Source organism: Haliotis rufescens, unplaced genomic scaffold (genome assembly GCF_023055435.1).
Source record: "Haliotis rufescens isolate VD_foot unplaced genomic scaffold, xgHalRufe1.0.p SCAF_6, whole genome shotgun sequence".
NCBI classification, from domain to species: Eukaryota; Metazoa; Mollusca; class Gastropoda; order Lepetellida; family Haliotidae; genus Haliotis; species Haliotis rufescens.
The window spans coordinates 60,918,761-60,936,844 of record NW_025964334.1 but is presented as its reverse complement, the minus strand read 5'-3'; the positions used below and the strand labels follow the sequence as shown (position 1 = coordinate 60,936,844).

Here is an 18,084-nt window from a genome sequence, read left to right as displayed (position 1 = left end):
CGAATTAAAGGTTGTCTTTAATGGCTTCCAGGAGACATGGGGATTCCCAAACTGTACAGGGGCAATTGATGGAACCCATATCTCCATAATTGCACCTTCACTAGCGGTGACTACCTCAATAGGAAAGGATTTTATTCTATTTCCCTACAAGCATTGTGTGACCATCAGTACATAATCACTGACGTGAATGTAGGATGGCCAGGTAAAGTTCATGATGCCAGGGTCCTTGGCAATTCAGAACTGTACTATAAAGGAGAGACAAACGACTTGTTCCCAAACTGGACCAGGCAGTTGAGATTGCCTGACAAGCAAGTATCAATGCCAGTTGTGATTTTGGGTGCAGCTTACCCTTTGAAGCTATGGCTCCTAAAGCCATACACGCATATCACGACATCATTAGTGTTTCAAATTTGCTGTTACTGTCAGAATATTCCTTCATGACCGTTCCGAGAGCGGTCTCCAAACTTTTTCTTTTTTTTTATCTTGTCTGTTTTCACATCTTTCTTCTTTGGTTCCCTATTATCTGTCTTCCCATCTTTTTCACATCTTTCGTTTGTCTTGCCACTCTTATAATCATTTGAATCTTCATTATCTTCCACTCTGTTAGCTGTATCATTTCCATCATCACCCTTCTCTTTCCGAGGCTCTTCTGTCTCGTTGTCATCTCTTTCATTGTCCTCAAAATTAACCTCCACTTCTGAGTTATCGCTTTCATCTGTCATGTCCTCATTCGCAAAACGCTTATTTCGAGCCATGCTTTCCACTAGCTTTACAGAGGAAGTCGCTGGTCTTTGTCCTAATATCTCATTCAGCTTGTTATAGAACGTGCAGAGTTTTCGCCCTTTACCACTTGTCTTCATGTTTTTCTTGCAATCCGCAAATGTTCTCTTCAACGTGTGCATGCGTATTTTGCACTGTGCACTACTCTATATTGCTCCTTTATTCCTCTTTGGATCTTCGAGCTGTTCTTCAACGTTTTTCTCATTCCACACCGATAACAAACACTCTGTCTCTTCATCAGTCCAAGAAAGTCTACGGGTAGACTTCCTAGCATTTGTTTTAGGGTCAGAGCTCTTTTTTGGTGGCATTTTCTATGGCAGACTACTAAACCATGCACACTCCAGACGGCTGTCTGGACGAGAATAGCTATGATGCAATCCCTGTTGCTAAATATAGCCCTTACGAAATTACATTCGGAATTCTTTACTGATTATCAGAATCTTGGATTTAATATGCTCACGTACGCAAATAGAGAATCTGTTCACATGACCAGAAATACTCCAGGAGCATTTATACTTATGAGTAAATATACTTTTACGAGACCCCATCAGGTGTAGCAAATATACACTCATGTCTCTTTACTCACGTAAGCATATGCGTTCACATGCCACAATAAGTAAATTTACTTATGTAAGTATTTAAACAGTATATATACTCACCTAAGTAAATGAGTCAATGTGAATGGGGCTTTAGAAACTTGTCAGTTACATGTCAGTTACATGTCAATAACATGTTAGTTACATGTCAGTTACATGTCAGTTACATTTTAGTTGCATGTCAGTTGCATGTCAGTTGCATGTCAGTTACATGTCAGTTGCACGTCAGAAGAATGGATTAAAGGCTACTTACAGCAACTGGAGACGAGGTACGGCCAGTTGCAGGCCAGAGCCTGTGCGTCCCACACCAGGCCTGGCGGACAGTGAAACGTGTAGTACACCCCTTTATCCCGCACGCACTGGTAGTAGGTGTTGCAGTCCTCTGGGTCTCTCACGTAGCCATAACCTTTGTCGTAGTCGCATTTATCGCACACGACAAGGAATGTTGCAGCTACCTTTAGAGCTGCTAAGGAAGAGAATGCTCCATAAAGAAATATAAAAAAATTCATTTATTAATCAATATCCCATTGATGAAGTGAAGTAGTACCTCAAAGAGGTGAGTTAAACACTGATATGTTATCATCTGGCGGAATAGATGAAACAAAGGTTAACGAATCTCAAAATCCATATTGATTTGCAACTGCCGATAATAAATATGCATGTAAACAATGCCTAAACAAGATCAATCAAGCATCAATGTAATTGTCTGAACAACAGACACGCCTCACAAGAATTATCCACATAAAAAGATATCATACAATTTCCTTACAACATGCGAACCATTTGGGTCGTTGTAAGGAAAACTGTTTAAGTTGACATAAAGAGGGACACTGTGACATCTACTCTCAATGGCCAACATATTACTGAGAAGACTAATTAAAACAGTCGAAATATTATAATGGGTGCTATATATCCTGTCACTTGATACCCTCGATATCCCGTCACTTGATACCCTCGATATCCCGTCACTTGATACCCTCGATGTCCTGTCACTTGATACCATCGATATCCCGTTACTTGATACTCTCCATATCCCGTCACTTGATACCCTCGATATCCCGTCACTTGATACCCTCGATATCCCGTCACATGATACCCTCGATATCCCGTCACTTGATACCCTCGATATCCCGTCACTTGATACCCTCGATATCCCGTTACTTGATACTCTCCATATCCCGTCACTTGATACCCTCGATATCCCGTCACTTGATACCCTCGATATCCCGTCACTTGATACCATCGATATCCCGTCACTTGATATCCCGTCACTTGATACCATCGATATCCCGTCACTTGATACCCTCGATATCCCGTCACTTGATATCCCGTCACCTGATACCCTCGATATCCCGTCACTTGATACCCTCGATATCCCGTCACTTGATACCCTCCATATCCTGTCACTTGATATCCCGTCACCTGATACCCTCAATATCCCGTCACTTGATACCCTCCATATCCCATCACTTGATACCCTCGATATCCCGTCACCTGATACCCTCCATATCCCGTCACTTGATACTTTCCATATCCCGTTACTTGATACTCTCCATATCCCGTCACTTGATATCCCGTCACTTAATATCCCGTCACTTGATACCATGCCATATGTAGACTCACCTGGTTTGGCAGCTGAAACAAAAAAATAGCAGATGTCAATATCAATATTAAATTGCAAGTACTTTTACCAATAAATATTATTGTCTGAGCAGTTGACAAACTAAGCGATAGTATATATATCTTCAAGAGAAAGTGAAGGATCGAAGTATTTTAGTTTACCTCCAACACTCGATCCATAAGAAAACGGTGAGACCAACTCCGCCCATTGATATCACACTCCCTCATATCATGCAAAGCCCTACTCTGTCAATTGATAGTCCATCCCTTGTTATCACATACTTCCCTACAAGGCTAATTGACAGCCCATCACATAGTATCATACACTTCCATACTCCGCCGATTGATACTCCATAACATTAAATCATACACATCCATACTCCGCCAATTGATACCCCATAACATTATATCATACACATCCATATTCCGCCAATTGATTCCCCATGACATTATATCATACACATCCATACTCCGCCAATTGATACCCCATGACATTATATCATACACATCCATACTCCGCCAATTGATACCCCATGACATTATATCATACACATCCATACTCCGCCAAGTAATATACCATAACATTATGTCATACACATCCATACTCCGCCAATTAATATACCATAACTTTATATCATACGCATCCATACTCCGCCAATTAATACCCCATAACATTATGTCATACACATCCATACTCCGCCAATTAATATACCATAACTCTATGTCATACGCATCCATACTCCGCCAATTAATACCCAATAACATTATGTCATACACATCCATACTCCGCCAATTGATATACCATAACTTTATATCATACGCATCCATACTCCGCCAATTAATAACCCATAACATTATGTCATACACATCCATACTCCGCCAATTTATATACCATAACTTTATATCATACGCATCAATACTCCGACAATTGATAACCCATAACTTTATATCATACACATCCATACTTCGACAATTGACACCCCATACTTTGATAGCATACACATCCATACTCCGCCAATTGATACCCCATACTTTGATATCATACATATCCAAACTCCGCCAATTGATACTCCATACTTTGATAGCATACACATCCATACTCCGACAATTGATGTCACTCCCAAACGCCTGATGAGGTTTCAGGGAATTCGTTGCTATGTCTCGATGAGACATCGCTACAGGTCCTGGCGGTCAACCAATGGTACTTGTCTCCTTCTGATTCTTGTCACGATAATCCTGCAAGTGTTCGATGGGGTTCATGTGAGGAGAATATGTAGATCATGGCAAACTATTAACGTTCATGTTGTTGAGGAAGTCCCGAGCCAGCTTTGCAATAGCGTTTTCATGCTTGACGGCAATACCTCTTGGCTGTTGGATAAATGGCAGCACAACAGGTCACGAAGCATCTTCCTGATGCCACAGTGCAGTAGTGTTGTCTCGTGTCCAAGTCTCCACTGACTCCTCCAAATACCATGACGCCACCCTTCCGTCGGGGTGAATGTCCTGTACACAGTTTGATGCAAGGCGTGTCTGTGCACATGCTGTCGGGCATGAGGTCGTAACAGGCAACTCTCATCAAAACTGCCAACGCCGAACCCGCCTGGTCCACGTCAACGTCATTTCACTGTAGGATCGACGTGCTCGGATACCATGTCACCTCAATCTCACTGATGTTGTCTGTCGACCGAGACGATGCCCAAGTGTCGTCTGTGGCGATGCAGTCTGTATGTTGTCTGAACTTTTGTTGTCTGAACTGTCCGTTGTCTGACCTGTTTGACGTGTCTGTTGTCTGACCTTTCAGACCTGTCTGTTGTCTGAATGGTCAGGCCTGTCTAGTGTCTGACATGTATGTTGTCTGACCTGTCTGATTTGTCTTTTGTCTGACCTGTTTGTTGTTTGACATGTATGTTGTCTGACCTGTCTGATTTGTCTTTTGTCTGACCTGTTTGTTGTCTGATAAGTCTGTTGTCTGACCTTCTGCTGTCTGAACTGTCTGTTGTCTGACTTGTTTGACCTGTCTGTTGTCTGACCTGTCTGTTGACTGATCTGACTGATGTCTGATCTGATTGATGCCATACTACTTGATACCACATCATTTGATACCACAGCACTTGATACCACACCACTAGATACCCCATCACGTGATACCACACCACTAGATACAACACCATTTGATACCACACCACTTGATACCGCACCACTTGGTACCACATCACTTGATACCACAGCACTTGAGACCACACCATTTGTTACCACACCAATTGATATCACACCACTTGATATCACACCACTTGATACCACATCACTTGATAACACACCAATTGATACCACACAACTTGATACCCCATCATTTGATACCACATCACTTGATACCACACCACTTGATACCACACCAATTGATAACACACCAATTGATACAACACCAATTGATACCACTCTACTTGATAACGTGTATAGCCAGCAAGGAATACTCTATGATTATATAGCCCACTACTTGACATCCCACTGTTTGATTTCATACAATCGGTAAACTCACCTAATTTGACAGCTGAAACAGAAATGAGCAAATATCATTATCAATATTAATTACATAAGGGAAACTATAATATTAATTTGCCACAGCCTGATATCCAGTATTTGACATCCCGTCATTTGATACATGACCTCTGTGTACCCGGCTTTTAATACTGAAATCCTGTCGCTGTAAACTCACCTGCTACGGCAGCTGAAACAAATATGAGCAGATATTAGATAATTTACAGCTACTTGTAGCAACATTGTATTCAAACAAGTAATAAATATATTAGCCAATATCCGATAAATGTCCAAACACTTGACAAAGCAAATGCTGATGAACAGTCAAAGATTGTATCAAGTTTACTTATGAAAGCTGATACATAAGAGATGATATTTTTCCACACCTCTCTACACATCACTTGTTTCCCAATAATGGATACCTACCCACTGTTGAGGCGCTGCGTGTATCATCTGCAAACGCAGCTGGCTGGGTAGCTGAAGTAAAAGGAGCGGATATCAGATCCATATTGACGTCCACCTACTTGACGCAGATATGCAGGTAAACCATCATACAGAAATGATCCAATGCTGTTGTCTGAGAAATTGACAAACACAACCATAGCATATATATAATTCGATATGTAATGAACACATTAAAAGGAATCAGTGTATATATAAAAGTCGACCCATGTGAGAGTACTGCTGATTGCAGATCACATAGAGAAGGACATTACTCAGATTCGAACGGTCAACACATAATAATGGAAATTGTCAGATTTGAACGGTCGATGCATAGAGAGGGAAATTGTCAGATTTGAACAGTCAACACATCAAGATGGACATTGTCCCACAACTTGATATCCCACTACTTGATACCACACCACTTGATACAACACCACTTCAATCCACACCAGTTGTTACCACACCAATTGATATCACAACACTTGATACCACGTCGCTTCATACTACACCACTTGATACGACACCAATGGATACCCCATCACTTGATATCACACCGCTTGATACCACACCACTTGAAACCACACCACTTGATACCAGATCACGTTATACCACATCACTTGATACCACATCACTTGATACCTCACCAATTGATACCACATCACTTGATACTATACCAATTCATACCACACCACTAGATACCACACCACTTGATACCACATCACTTGATACCACACCACTTGATACCACACCACTTGATACCACACCACTAGATACCACATCAATTGATACCACGTCGCTTCATACTACACCACTTGATACCATACTAACTGATACCACACCAATTGATACCACACCAATTGATATCACACTACTTGATACCACACCACTAGATACCCCACCACTTGATACCCCATCAATTGATAACACACCAATTGATAACACACCAATTGATACCACTCCACTTGATACCACACCAATTGATACAACACCAATTGATACAACACTACTTGATAACGTGTATAGCCAGCAAGGAATACTCTATGATTATATATCCCACCACTTGACATCCCACTACTTGATTTCAAACAATCGGTAAACTCACCTAATTTGACAGCTTAAACAGAAGTGAGCAGATACCATTATAAATATTAATTTGCAAATACTTACAGCAACATTGTATTGAAACAAGTAATACAAGTATTAACAAATTATGAATGTCCAAACACTTGACAAAGTAAATGACAGTATATGATGTTCATGTGAACTGAACAGTCAAGGATTGTATCAAGTTTACGTACGACAGCTGATACATAAGGGAAACTATAATATTAATTTGCCACAGCCTGATATCCAGTATTTGACATCCCGTCATTTGATACATGACCTCTGTGTACCCGGCTTTTAATATTGAAATCCTGTCGCTGTAAACTCACCTGTTTCGGCAGCTGAAACAAATATGAGCAGATATCAGATAATTTACAGCTACTTATAGCAACATTGTATTCAAATAAGTAATACATATATTAGCCAATATTATTGTCCAAACATTTAACAAAGTAAACGCTGGTATATGATGTTAAGATGAACAGTCAAAGATCGTATCAAGTTTACTTATGAAAGCTGATACATAAGAGATGATATTTTTCCCCACCTCTCTACACATCACTTGTTTCCCAATAATGGATACCTACCCACTGTTGAGGCGCTGCGTGTATCATCTGTAAACTCAGTTGGCTGGGTAGCTGGAGGTAAAATGAGCGGATATCAGATCCATATTGACGTTCACCTACTTGACGCAGATATGCATGTAAACCATCATACAGAAATGATCCAATGTTGTTGTCTGAGAAGTTGACAAACACAACCATAGCATATATATGATTCGATATGAAATGAACACATTAAAAGGAATCAGTGTATTTATAAAAGTCGACCCATGTGAGAGAACTGCTGACTGCAGATCACATAAAGAAGGATATTTCTCAGATTCGAACGGTCAACACATAACAATGGAAATTGTCAGATTTGACCAGTCAACACATCAAGAGGAACATTGTCAGATCTGAACAGTCAATACATCAAGAGGTAAATTGTCCCAGTACTTGATACCACTACACTTGATACCACAACACTTGATATAACACCACTTGATACCACAACACTTGATATCACAACAATTGATATCACAACACTTGATATCACACCAATTGATATCACACCACTTGATTTCACACCACTTGATACCACGCCACTTGATACCACACCACTTAATACCACACCACTTGATACCACACCACTTGACATCACACCAATTGATATCACACCAATTGATATCACACCACTTGATACCACACCACTAGATACCACACCAATTGATGCCACGCCACTTGATACCACACCACTTAATACCACACCACTTGATACCACACCACTTGATATCACACCGCTTGATATCACACCACTTGATATCACACCACTTGATACCACACCACTAGATACCACACCAATTGATGCCACACTACTTGATATCACACCACTTGATATCACACCGCTTGATATCACACCAATTTATGTCACATCAATTGATATCACACCACTTGATATCACACCGCTTGATACTACACCACTTGATACCACACTACTTGATACCACACCACTTGACAGCACACTTCTTGTTACTACATCACTTGATACCACACCACTTGATACCACACCACTTGATATAACACCAATTGATATCACACCAATTGATATCACACCACTTGATATCACACCAATTGTTGCCACACCACTAGATACCACACCAATTGATGCCACATCACTTGATATCACACCAATTGATATAACACCAATTGATATCACACCACTTGATACCACACCACTAGATACCACATCACTTGCTGAAATCCTGTCGCTGTAAACTCACCTGCTTCGGCAGCTGAAACAAATATGAGCAGATATCAGATGATTTACAGCTACTTGTAGCAACATTGTATTCAAATAAGGAATAAATATATTAGCCAATATTAATGTCCAAACACTTGACAAAGTAAACGCTGGTATATGATGTTAAGATGAACAGTCAAAGATTGTATCAAGTTTACTTATGAAAGCTGATACATAAGAGATGATATTTTTCCACACCTCTCTACACGTCACTTGTTTCCCAATAATGGATACCTACCCACTGTTGAGGCGCTGCGTGTATCATCTGCAAACGCAGCTGGCTGGGTAGCTGAAGTAAAAGGAGCGGATATCAGATCCATATTGACGTCCACCTACTAGACGCAGATATGCAGGTAAACCATCATACAGAAATGATCCAATGCTGTTGTCTGAGAAGTTGACAAACACAACCATAGCATATATATGATTCGATATGTAATGAACACATTAAAAGGAATCAGTGTATTTATAAAAGTCGACCCATGTGAGAGTACTGCTGATTGCAGATCACATAAAGAAGGATATTTCTCAGATTCGAACGGTCAACACATAACAATGGAAATTGTCAGATTTGAACGGTCGATGCATAGAGAGGGAAACTGTCAGATTTGACCAGTCAACACATCAAGAGGAACATTGTCAGATCTGAACAGTCAATACATCAAGAGGGAAATTATCCCAGTACTTGATACCACTACACTTGATACCACAACACTTGATATCAAACCACTTGATACCACAACACTTGATATCACACCACTTGATATCACAACACTTGATATCACACCAATTGATATCACACCACTTGATACCACACCACTTGATACCACGCCACTTGATATCACACCAATTGATATCACACCACTTGATATCACACCAATTGATACCACAACACTTAATATCACACCACTTGATACCACACCACTTGATACCACACAACTTGATATCAACCCAATTGATATCACACCACTTGATATCACACCACTTGATACCACATCACTTGATATCACACTACTTGTTACTACATCACTTGATACCACACCACTTGATATCACACCAATTGATACCACACCACTTGATATCACACCGCTTGATATCACACCACTTGATACCACACCACTAGATACCACACCAATTGATGCCACACAACTTGATATCACACCAATTGATATCACACCGCTTGACATCACACCAATTGATATCACAGCAATTGATATCACACCACTTGATATCACACCGCTTGATATCACACCACTTGATACCACACCGCTTGATACCGCACCACTTGATATCACACCACTTGATACCACACCACTTGATACCACACCACTTGATATCACACCAATTGATATCACACCACTTGGTATCACACTACTTGATACCACACCGCTTGATACCACACCACTTGATATCACACCACTTGATACCACACCACTAGATACCACATCACTTGATACCACACCACTTGATATCACACCAATTGATACCACACCACTTGATACCACACCACTTGATATCACACTACTTGTTACTACATCACTTGATACTACACCACTTGATATCACACTACTTGTTACTACATCACTTGATACTACACCACTTGATACCACACCACTTGACATCACACTACTTGTTACTACATCACTTGATACCACACCACTTGATACCACACCACTTGATATCACGCCACTTGATACCACACCACTAGATACCACACCAATTGATGCCACACCACTTGATATCACACCACTTGATATCACACCAATTGATATCACACCAATTGATATCACATATATTGATATCACACCACTTGATATGACACCACTTGCTATCACACCAATTGATACCCACCACTAGATACCACATCACTTGCTGAAATCCTGTTGTGTAAACTCACCTGCTTCGGCAGCTGAAACAAATATGAGCAGATATCAGATAATTTTACAGCTACTTAGAGCAACATTGTATTCAAACAAGTAATAAATATATTAGCCAATATTAATATCCAAACACTTGACAAAGTTAACGCTGGTATATGATGTTCTGATGAACAGTCAAAGATCGTATTAAGTTTACTTATGAAAGCTGATAAATAAGAGATGCTATTTTTCCCCACCTCTCTACACATAACTTGTTTCCCAATAATGGATACCTACCCACTGTTGAGGCGCCGCGTGTATCATCTGCAAACCCAGCTGGCTGGGTAGCTGAAATAAAATGAACGGTATCAGATCCATATTGTCATCCACCTACCTGACGCACATCTGGTTGTCTGAGAAGTTGACCAACTAAACCATAGCATATGATTCCATAAATAATTAGCATGCTACATGGGAACAGAACACGTGTCAAAGCTGTTACCGATATTACTGTCTGATCTTCATAAGAAATGAACGCTCAAAAGGGTTGTTTCAAATGTTACTTACAACATTCGATCAATAAGGGATACCGTTAGACCAACTGATCACATTTGACACACAGATGAACATTGTAAAGATTATTTGCAATGATCGACATCTTGAGGAACATTGTAATGTCTGCTTTCAACTCTTGGCGACGGTTGAAACGATGGCTTGCTATCAAAACCTTACTCCCTTACATTCTACCAACCACTTGTTAACCGCCACTTGTTACCCGCCCCTTGTTACCAGCCCCTTGTTAACCGCCACTTGTTACCCGCCCCTTGTTACCAGCCACTTGTTAACCGCCACTTGTTACCCGCCCCTTGTTACCAGCCACTTGTTACCCGCCACTTGTTACCCGCCCCTTGTTACCCACCACTTGTTACCCGCCCCTTGTTACCCACCACTTTTTACCCACCACTTTTTACCCACCACTTTTTACCCCACCATTCATAGTCCGCCACTTGCTACCCGCCAAGTGTTACTGAGACTAAGATATCGGAAGCGTGATTGCTGTGAGATGCTACCTACTGTTTTGAGCGTGGACGCCAAGTTTGACGGCATACATCACCATGACAAGAAACAGGAACATCTCGGCTCACTCGAAACTCAGCTGAAAACACAAAACGTATCACTCTAAATGGCAGAAGAAACCATGCTGTGTTTTCAATGTAGTGCTTGCTACCTGGACCACAGTGTTCGGATTTTGTTATCCTCTTTTGTTATCCTCCTTTCTTATCCTCCTTTGTTATTCCCCTTTGTTATCCCCTTTTGTTATCCACCTTTGTTATCCCCTTTTGTTATCCATCTTTGTTATCCATCTTTGTTATCCTCTTTTGCTACCCTCCCTTTTTATCCTCCTTTGTTATCCTCCTTTGTTATCCTCCTTTGTTATCCACCTTTGTTATCCACCTTTGTTATCCCCTTTTGTTATCCATCTTTGTTATCCATCTTTGTTATCCTCTTTTGCTACCCTCCCTTTTTATCCTCCTTTGTTATCCTCCTTTGTTATCCACCTTTGTTATCCACCTTTCTTATCATCCTTTGTTATTCCCCTTTGTTATCCCCTTTGTAATCCCCTTTTGTTATCCACATTTGTTATCCCCTTTTGTAATCCACCTTTGTTATCAACTTTTGCTATCCTCCTTTGTTAGCCCCATTGTTATCCACCTTTGTTATCCCCTTTTGTTATCCCCTTTATCAACTTTTGTTATCCACCTTTGTTATCCTCCCTTTTTATCCTCCTTTGTTATCATCTTTGTTATCTATCTTTGCTATCCACCTTTGTTATCCACAATTGTTATCCACCTTTGTTATCCACCTTTGTTATCCACCTTTGTTATCCCCCTTTCTTATCCTCCTTTCTTATCCTCCTTTCTTATCCTCCTTTGTTCTTCCCCTTTGTTATCCCCTTTGTTATCCCCTTTGTTATCCCCTTTCGTTATCCACCTTTGTTATCCACCTTTGCTATCCACCCTTGTTATCCCACCTTTGTTATCCTCCTTTGTTTATCCTCCTTTGTTATCCCATTTGTTATCATTCTTTGTTAGGTTATCTCGAACACATGGATCGGAGAAACTGTAACTATTTCAAAAGTATTCAAAAGTGTGGTAGTGAAAGATATTCCCCGGAATTTTAATCCTCTGTTAAAAAAATAGTTTTCGATTTTCAGTTTACAAAGAATAAAAAATCTTGTTAGAACCTGAGAAATACATGCATACAATAACTCTCCCATAATACCGTTCAGTATCCGGCAAATATGTTGACGTTGACAAGTAATGAAGGAACTTGGTAGTGTCTGAGTTATGTCCATCGCGTGACCTGGCATTAATATCACTTCGATTTACTGACTTCAGAAAATAATCCATTCTAGCTGTGTTATGTTTCTATCCAACTAGTCCCTATTAAACAAATATAGTTCTTCAATAGGAATAGATTTTGTACGCATGCTACACCTACAGGAAGCTCACTGTAACAACAGGCGCATATCATGAATTAACGTAGCTATGCCAGTTGTCTAGAATGCAATACACAATTTGACTTGACTTCACTTCAACTAGATATGATGGCGTCTTGTTAAATTGAAACGACCACCGTAAAAACAACATGTAACATTGCTTAAGCTTTTCAAACTTATTTAAATATTATATATTTGTTGAATATCCGTTTTAACTCAAACCATGTTGTTCCCCTTATTGTTTTCATTAACTGATAAACACACACACACACACGCACGCACGCACGCACGCACACACACACACACTCTTCACTCTAATTAATGGTGTTACGACGTTACGAAAATAATAAGGGGAGCAGCATGGTTTGAGTTGATCAGATATTCAACAATAACGCAGGTACTCTAACTACTCACGTCGTCTCCGTCAGATCAGATATTTAACAATAACGCAGGTACTCTAGCTACTCACGTCGTCTCCGTCAGATCAGATATTCAACAATAACGCAGGTACTCTAGCTACTCACGTCGTCTCCGTCAGATCAGATATTCAACAGAAACGCAGGTACTCTAGCTACTCACGCCGTCTCCGTCAGATCAGATATTCAACAATAACGCAGAAACTGCAGTTACTCACGTCGTCAGATCAGACAGCTCCAACCACAGCAACTGAACTTAGAAATTGATTTCGTCATTTATAGAAGCACCTTAGATATAATATAATGCCTGTCATGTCTCTAATGGTGGGCTAAAAGTAATTACTTTCATATAATACACAGCGAATTCATACAGACAGAAGCCAAGATTCAAACCGACGCCCAAATTTGCAGCACAATGTTTCACAGTCCAATTGATTACATGTATAACAGCAACGCATCCTGTTTCCGGGTCGGGACAAACATTTATTCTAAAAGCAGCATATTACGGGAATGGGTGTGGGGTTGATTGCCTCAGCGGGTGGCAATACCCGGGTCCATGCCGTGTCTTCTCAATCAAGATGAACAACAGTGGCAGTGTGTACATGCATTTGTTTTCTTCTGTGTCCATGCTGACCAACCAGTGACGGCTGTAGACCATACACGGCGGGGGGTATCCAGTCAGGTCTGTTGTACTCGAGTGGTGGTTGAAACTAACACACATTAAGTGCGGTGACAACTGATCTGTTCAAACTCCAGATCTGAAGTGTACACGCATCAAATGTGATGGTCACGTTCAGTGTGTAGTTTTAGCATCAACTTGCTTGTTTGTTTGTTTGTTTGTTTGTTGTTTAACACCGCATTCAGCAATATTCAAGCTATATGAAGGCTGTTTGTAAATAATCGAGTCTAGACCAGATAATCCAGTGAGTGACATCATAAGCAAACACCCATCCAATTGGGATACGATGACATGCTTCAACCAAGTCACGAGCCTGACACCCCGATCACGTTAGTCGCCTCTTACGACAAGCATAGTCGTCTATTACGGAAAGCATTGGAAGACTTATTGATGGGTACATTCAGTGTGTAGTTATAGCATCAACTGTGAAGGGTACATTCAGTGTGTAGTTGTAGCATCAACTGTCATGGGTACATTCAGTGTGTAGTTATAGCATCAACTGTGATGGGTACATTCAGTGTATAGTTATAGCATCAACTGTGATGGGTACATTCAGTGTGTAGTTATAGCATCAACTGTGATGGGTACATTCAGTGTGTAGTTATAGCATCAACTGTGATGGGTACATTCAGTGTGTAGTTATAGCATCAACTGTGATGGATACATTCAGTGTGTAGTTATAGCATCAACTGTGATGGGTACATTCAGTGTGTAGTTATATCATCAACTGTGATGGGTACATTCAGTGTCTAGTTATAGCATCAACTGTGATGGGTACATCCAGTGTGTAGTTATAGCATCAACTGTGATGGGTACATTCTTTATGTAGTCATAGCATCAACTGTGATGGGTACATTCAGTGTGTATTTATATCATCAACTGTGATGGGTACATTCAGTGTGTAGTTATAGCATCAACTGTGATGGGTACATCCAGTGTGTAGTTATAGCATCAACTGTGATGGGTACATTCATTGTGAAGTTGTAGCATCAACTGTGATGGATACATTCAGTGTGTACTTATAGCATCAACTGTGATGGGTACATTCAGTGTGTAGTTATAGCATCGTCTGTGATGGGTACATTCAGTGTGTAGTTATAGCATCAACTGTGATTGGTACATTCAGTGTGTAGTTATAGCATCAACTGTGATTGGTACATTCAGTGTGTAGTTATAGCATCAACTGTGATGGGTACATTCTGTGTGTAGTTATATCATCAACTGTGATGAGTACATTCATTGTGTAGTTATAGCATCAACTGTGATGGGTACATCCAGTGTGTAGTTATAGCATCAACTGTGATGGGTACATTCTTTATGTAGTCATAGCATCAACTGTGATGGGTACATTCAGTGTGTAGTTATAGCATCAACTGTGATGGGTAAATTCAGTTTGTAGTTATAGCATCAACTGTGATGGGTACATTCAGTGTGTAGTTATATCATCAACTGTGATGGGTACATTCAGTGTGTAGTTATAGCATCAACTGTGATGGGATCATTCAGTGTTTACTTATATCATCAACTGTGATGGGTACATTCAGTGTGTAGTCATAGCATCAACTGTGATTGTTTGTTTGTTGTTTAACGCCGCACTCAGCAATAGTCAAGCTATATGAAGGCTGTTTGAAAATAATCGAGTCTAGACCAGATAATCCAGTGAGTGACATCATAAGCAAACATCCATCCAATAGGGATACGATGACATACTTCAACCAAGTCACGAGCCTGACACCCCGATCACGTTAGTCGCCTCTTACGACAAGCATAGTCGTCTATTACGGAAAGCATTGGAAGACTTATTCAACTATGATGGGTACATTCAGTGTGTAGTTATAGCATCAACTGTGATGGGTACATTCAGTGTATAGTTATATCATCAACTGTGATGGGTACATTCAGTGTTTACTTATAGCATCGTCTGTGATGGGTACATTCAGTGTGTAGTTATAGCATCAACTGTGATGGATACATTCAGTGTGTAGTTATAGCATCAACTGTGATGGGTACATTCAGTGTGTAGTTATATCATCAACTGTGATGGGTACATTCAGTGTGTAGTTATAGCATCAACTGTGATGGGTACATCCAGTGTGTAGTTATAGCATCAACTGTGATGGGTACATTCTTTATGTAGTCATAGCATCAACTGTGATGGGTACATTCAGTGTGTATTTATATCATCAACTGTGATGGGTGCATTCAGTGTGTAGTTATAGCATCAACTGTGATGGGTACATTCAGTGTGTAGTTATAGCATCAACTGTGATGGGTACATTCAGTGTGTAGTTATAGCATCAACTGTGATGGGTACATTCAGTGTGTAGTTATAGCATCAACTGTGATGGGTACATCCAGTGTGTAGTTATAGCATCAACTGTGATGGGTACATTCTTTATGTAGTCATAGCATCAACTGTGATGGGTACATTCAGTGTGTAGTTATAGCATCAACTGTGATGGGTAAATTCAGTTTGTAGTTATAGCATCAACTGTGATGGGTACATTCAGTGTGTAGTTTTATTATCAACTGTGATGGGTACATTCAGTGTGTAGTTATAGCATCAACTGTGATGGCAACATTCAGTGTTTACTTATATCATCAACTGTGATGGGTACATCCAGTGTGTAGTTATAGCATCAACTGTGATGGGTACATTCTTTATGTAGTCATAGCATCAACTGTGATGGGTACATTCAGTGTGTAGTTATAGCATCAACTGTGATGGGTAAATTCAGTTTGTAGTTATAGCATCAACTGTGATGGGTACATTCAGTGTGTAGTTATACCATCAACTGTGATGGGTACATTCAGTGTGTAGTTATAGCATCAACTGTGATGGGATCATTCAGTGTTTACTTATATCATCAACTGTGATGGGTACATTCAGTGTGTAGTCATAGCATCAACTGTGATTGTTTGTTTGTTGTTTAACGCCACACTCAGCAATAGTCAAGCTATATGAAGGCTGTTTGAAAATAATCGAGTCTAGACCAGATAATCCAGTGAGTGACATCATAAGCAAACATCCATCCAATAGGGATACGATGACATACTTCAACCAAGTCACGAGCCTGACACCCCGATCACGTTAGTCGCCTCTTACGACAAGCATAGTCGTCTATTACGGAAAGCATTGGAAGACTTATTCAACTATGATGGGTACATTCAGTGTGTAGTTATAGCATCAACTGTGATGGGTACATTCAGTGTATAGTTATATCATCAACTGTGATGGGTACATTCAGTGTTTACTTATAGCATCGTCTGTGATGGGTACATTCAGTGTGTAGTTATAGCATCAACTGTGATGGATACATTCAGTGTGTAGTTATAGCATCAACTGTGATGGGTACATTCAGTGTGTAGTTATATCATCAACTGTGATGGGTACATTCAGTGTGTAGTTATAGCATCAACTGTGATGGGTACATCCAGTGTGTAGTTATAGCATCAACTGTGATGGGTACATTCTTTATGTAGTCATAGCATCAACTGTGATGGGTACATTCAGTGTGTATTTATATCATCAACTATGATGGGTACATTCAGTGTGTAGTTATAGCATCAACTGTGATGGGTACATCCAGTGTGTAGTTATAGCATCAACTGTGATGGGTACATTCTTTATGTAGTCATAGCATCAACTGTGATGGGTACATTCAGTGTGTAGTTATAGCATCAACTGTGATGGGTAAATTCAGTTTGT

The 18,084-nt window shown here is 40.2% G+C and overlaps 1 protein-coding gene across 10 annotated transcripts in view; it reads right to left on the bottom strand.

Annotated features, from left to right (window-relative positions):
* LOC124124840 overlaps positions 1 to 13,970 on the bottom strand; it is a 28,256-nt gene extending 14,286 nt beyond the window's left edge. The window contains exons 1-13 of one of the 10 annotated variants that reach the window (XM_048385547.1): positions 13,915 to 13,970; positions 11,855 to 11,936; positions 11,078 to 11,128; positions 10,819 to 10,830; positions 9,160 to 9,210; positions 8,902 to 8,913; positions 7,667 to 7,717; positions 7,409 to 7,420; positions 5,958 to 6,008; positions 5,710 to 5,721; positions 5,533 to 5,544; positions 3,000 to 3,011; positions 1,630 to 1,842 (exon numbers count right to left, since the gene is read on the bottom strand). In XM_048385547.1, the coding sequence (XP_048241504.1) occupies positions 1,630 to 1,842; positions 3,000 to 3,011; positions 5,533 to 5,544; positions 5,710 to 5,721; positions 5,958 to 6,008; positions 7,409 to 7,420; positions 7,667 to 7,717; positions 8,902 to 8,913; positions 9,160 to 9,210; positions 10,819 to 10,830; positions 11,078 to 11,128; positions 11,855 to 11,915 (550 nt within the window). In that variant the 5' untranslated portion in view covers positions 11,916 to 11,936; positions 13,915 to 13,970. The other 9 variants (XM_048385545.1, XM_048385550.1, XM_048385546.1 and 6 more) reach the window with 9 other exon arrangements.
* Between the last annotated feature and the right edge of the window lie 4,114 nt (positions 13,971 to 18,084).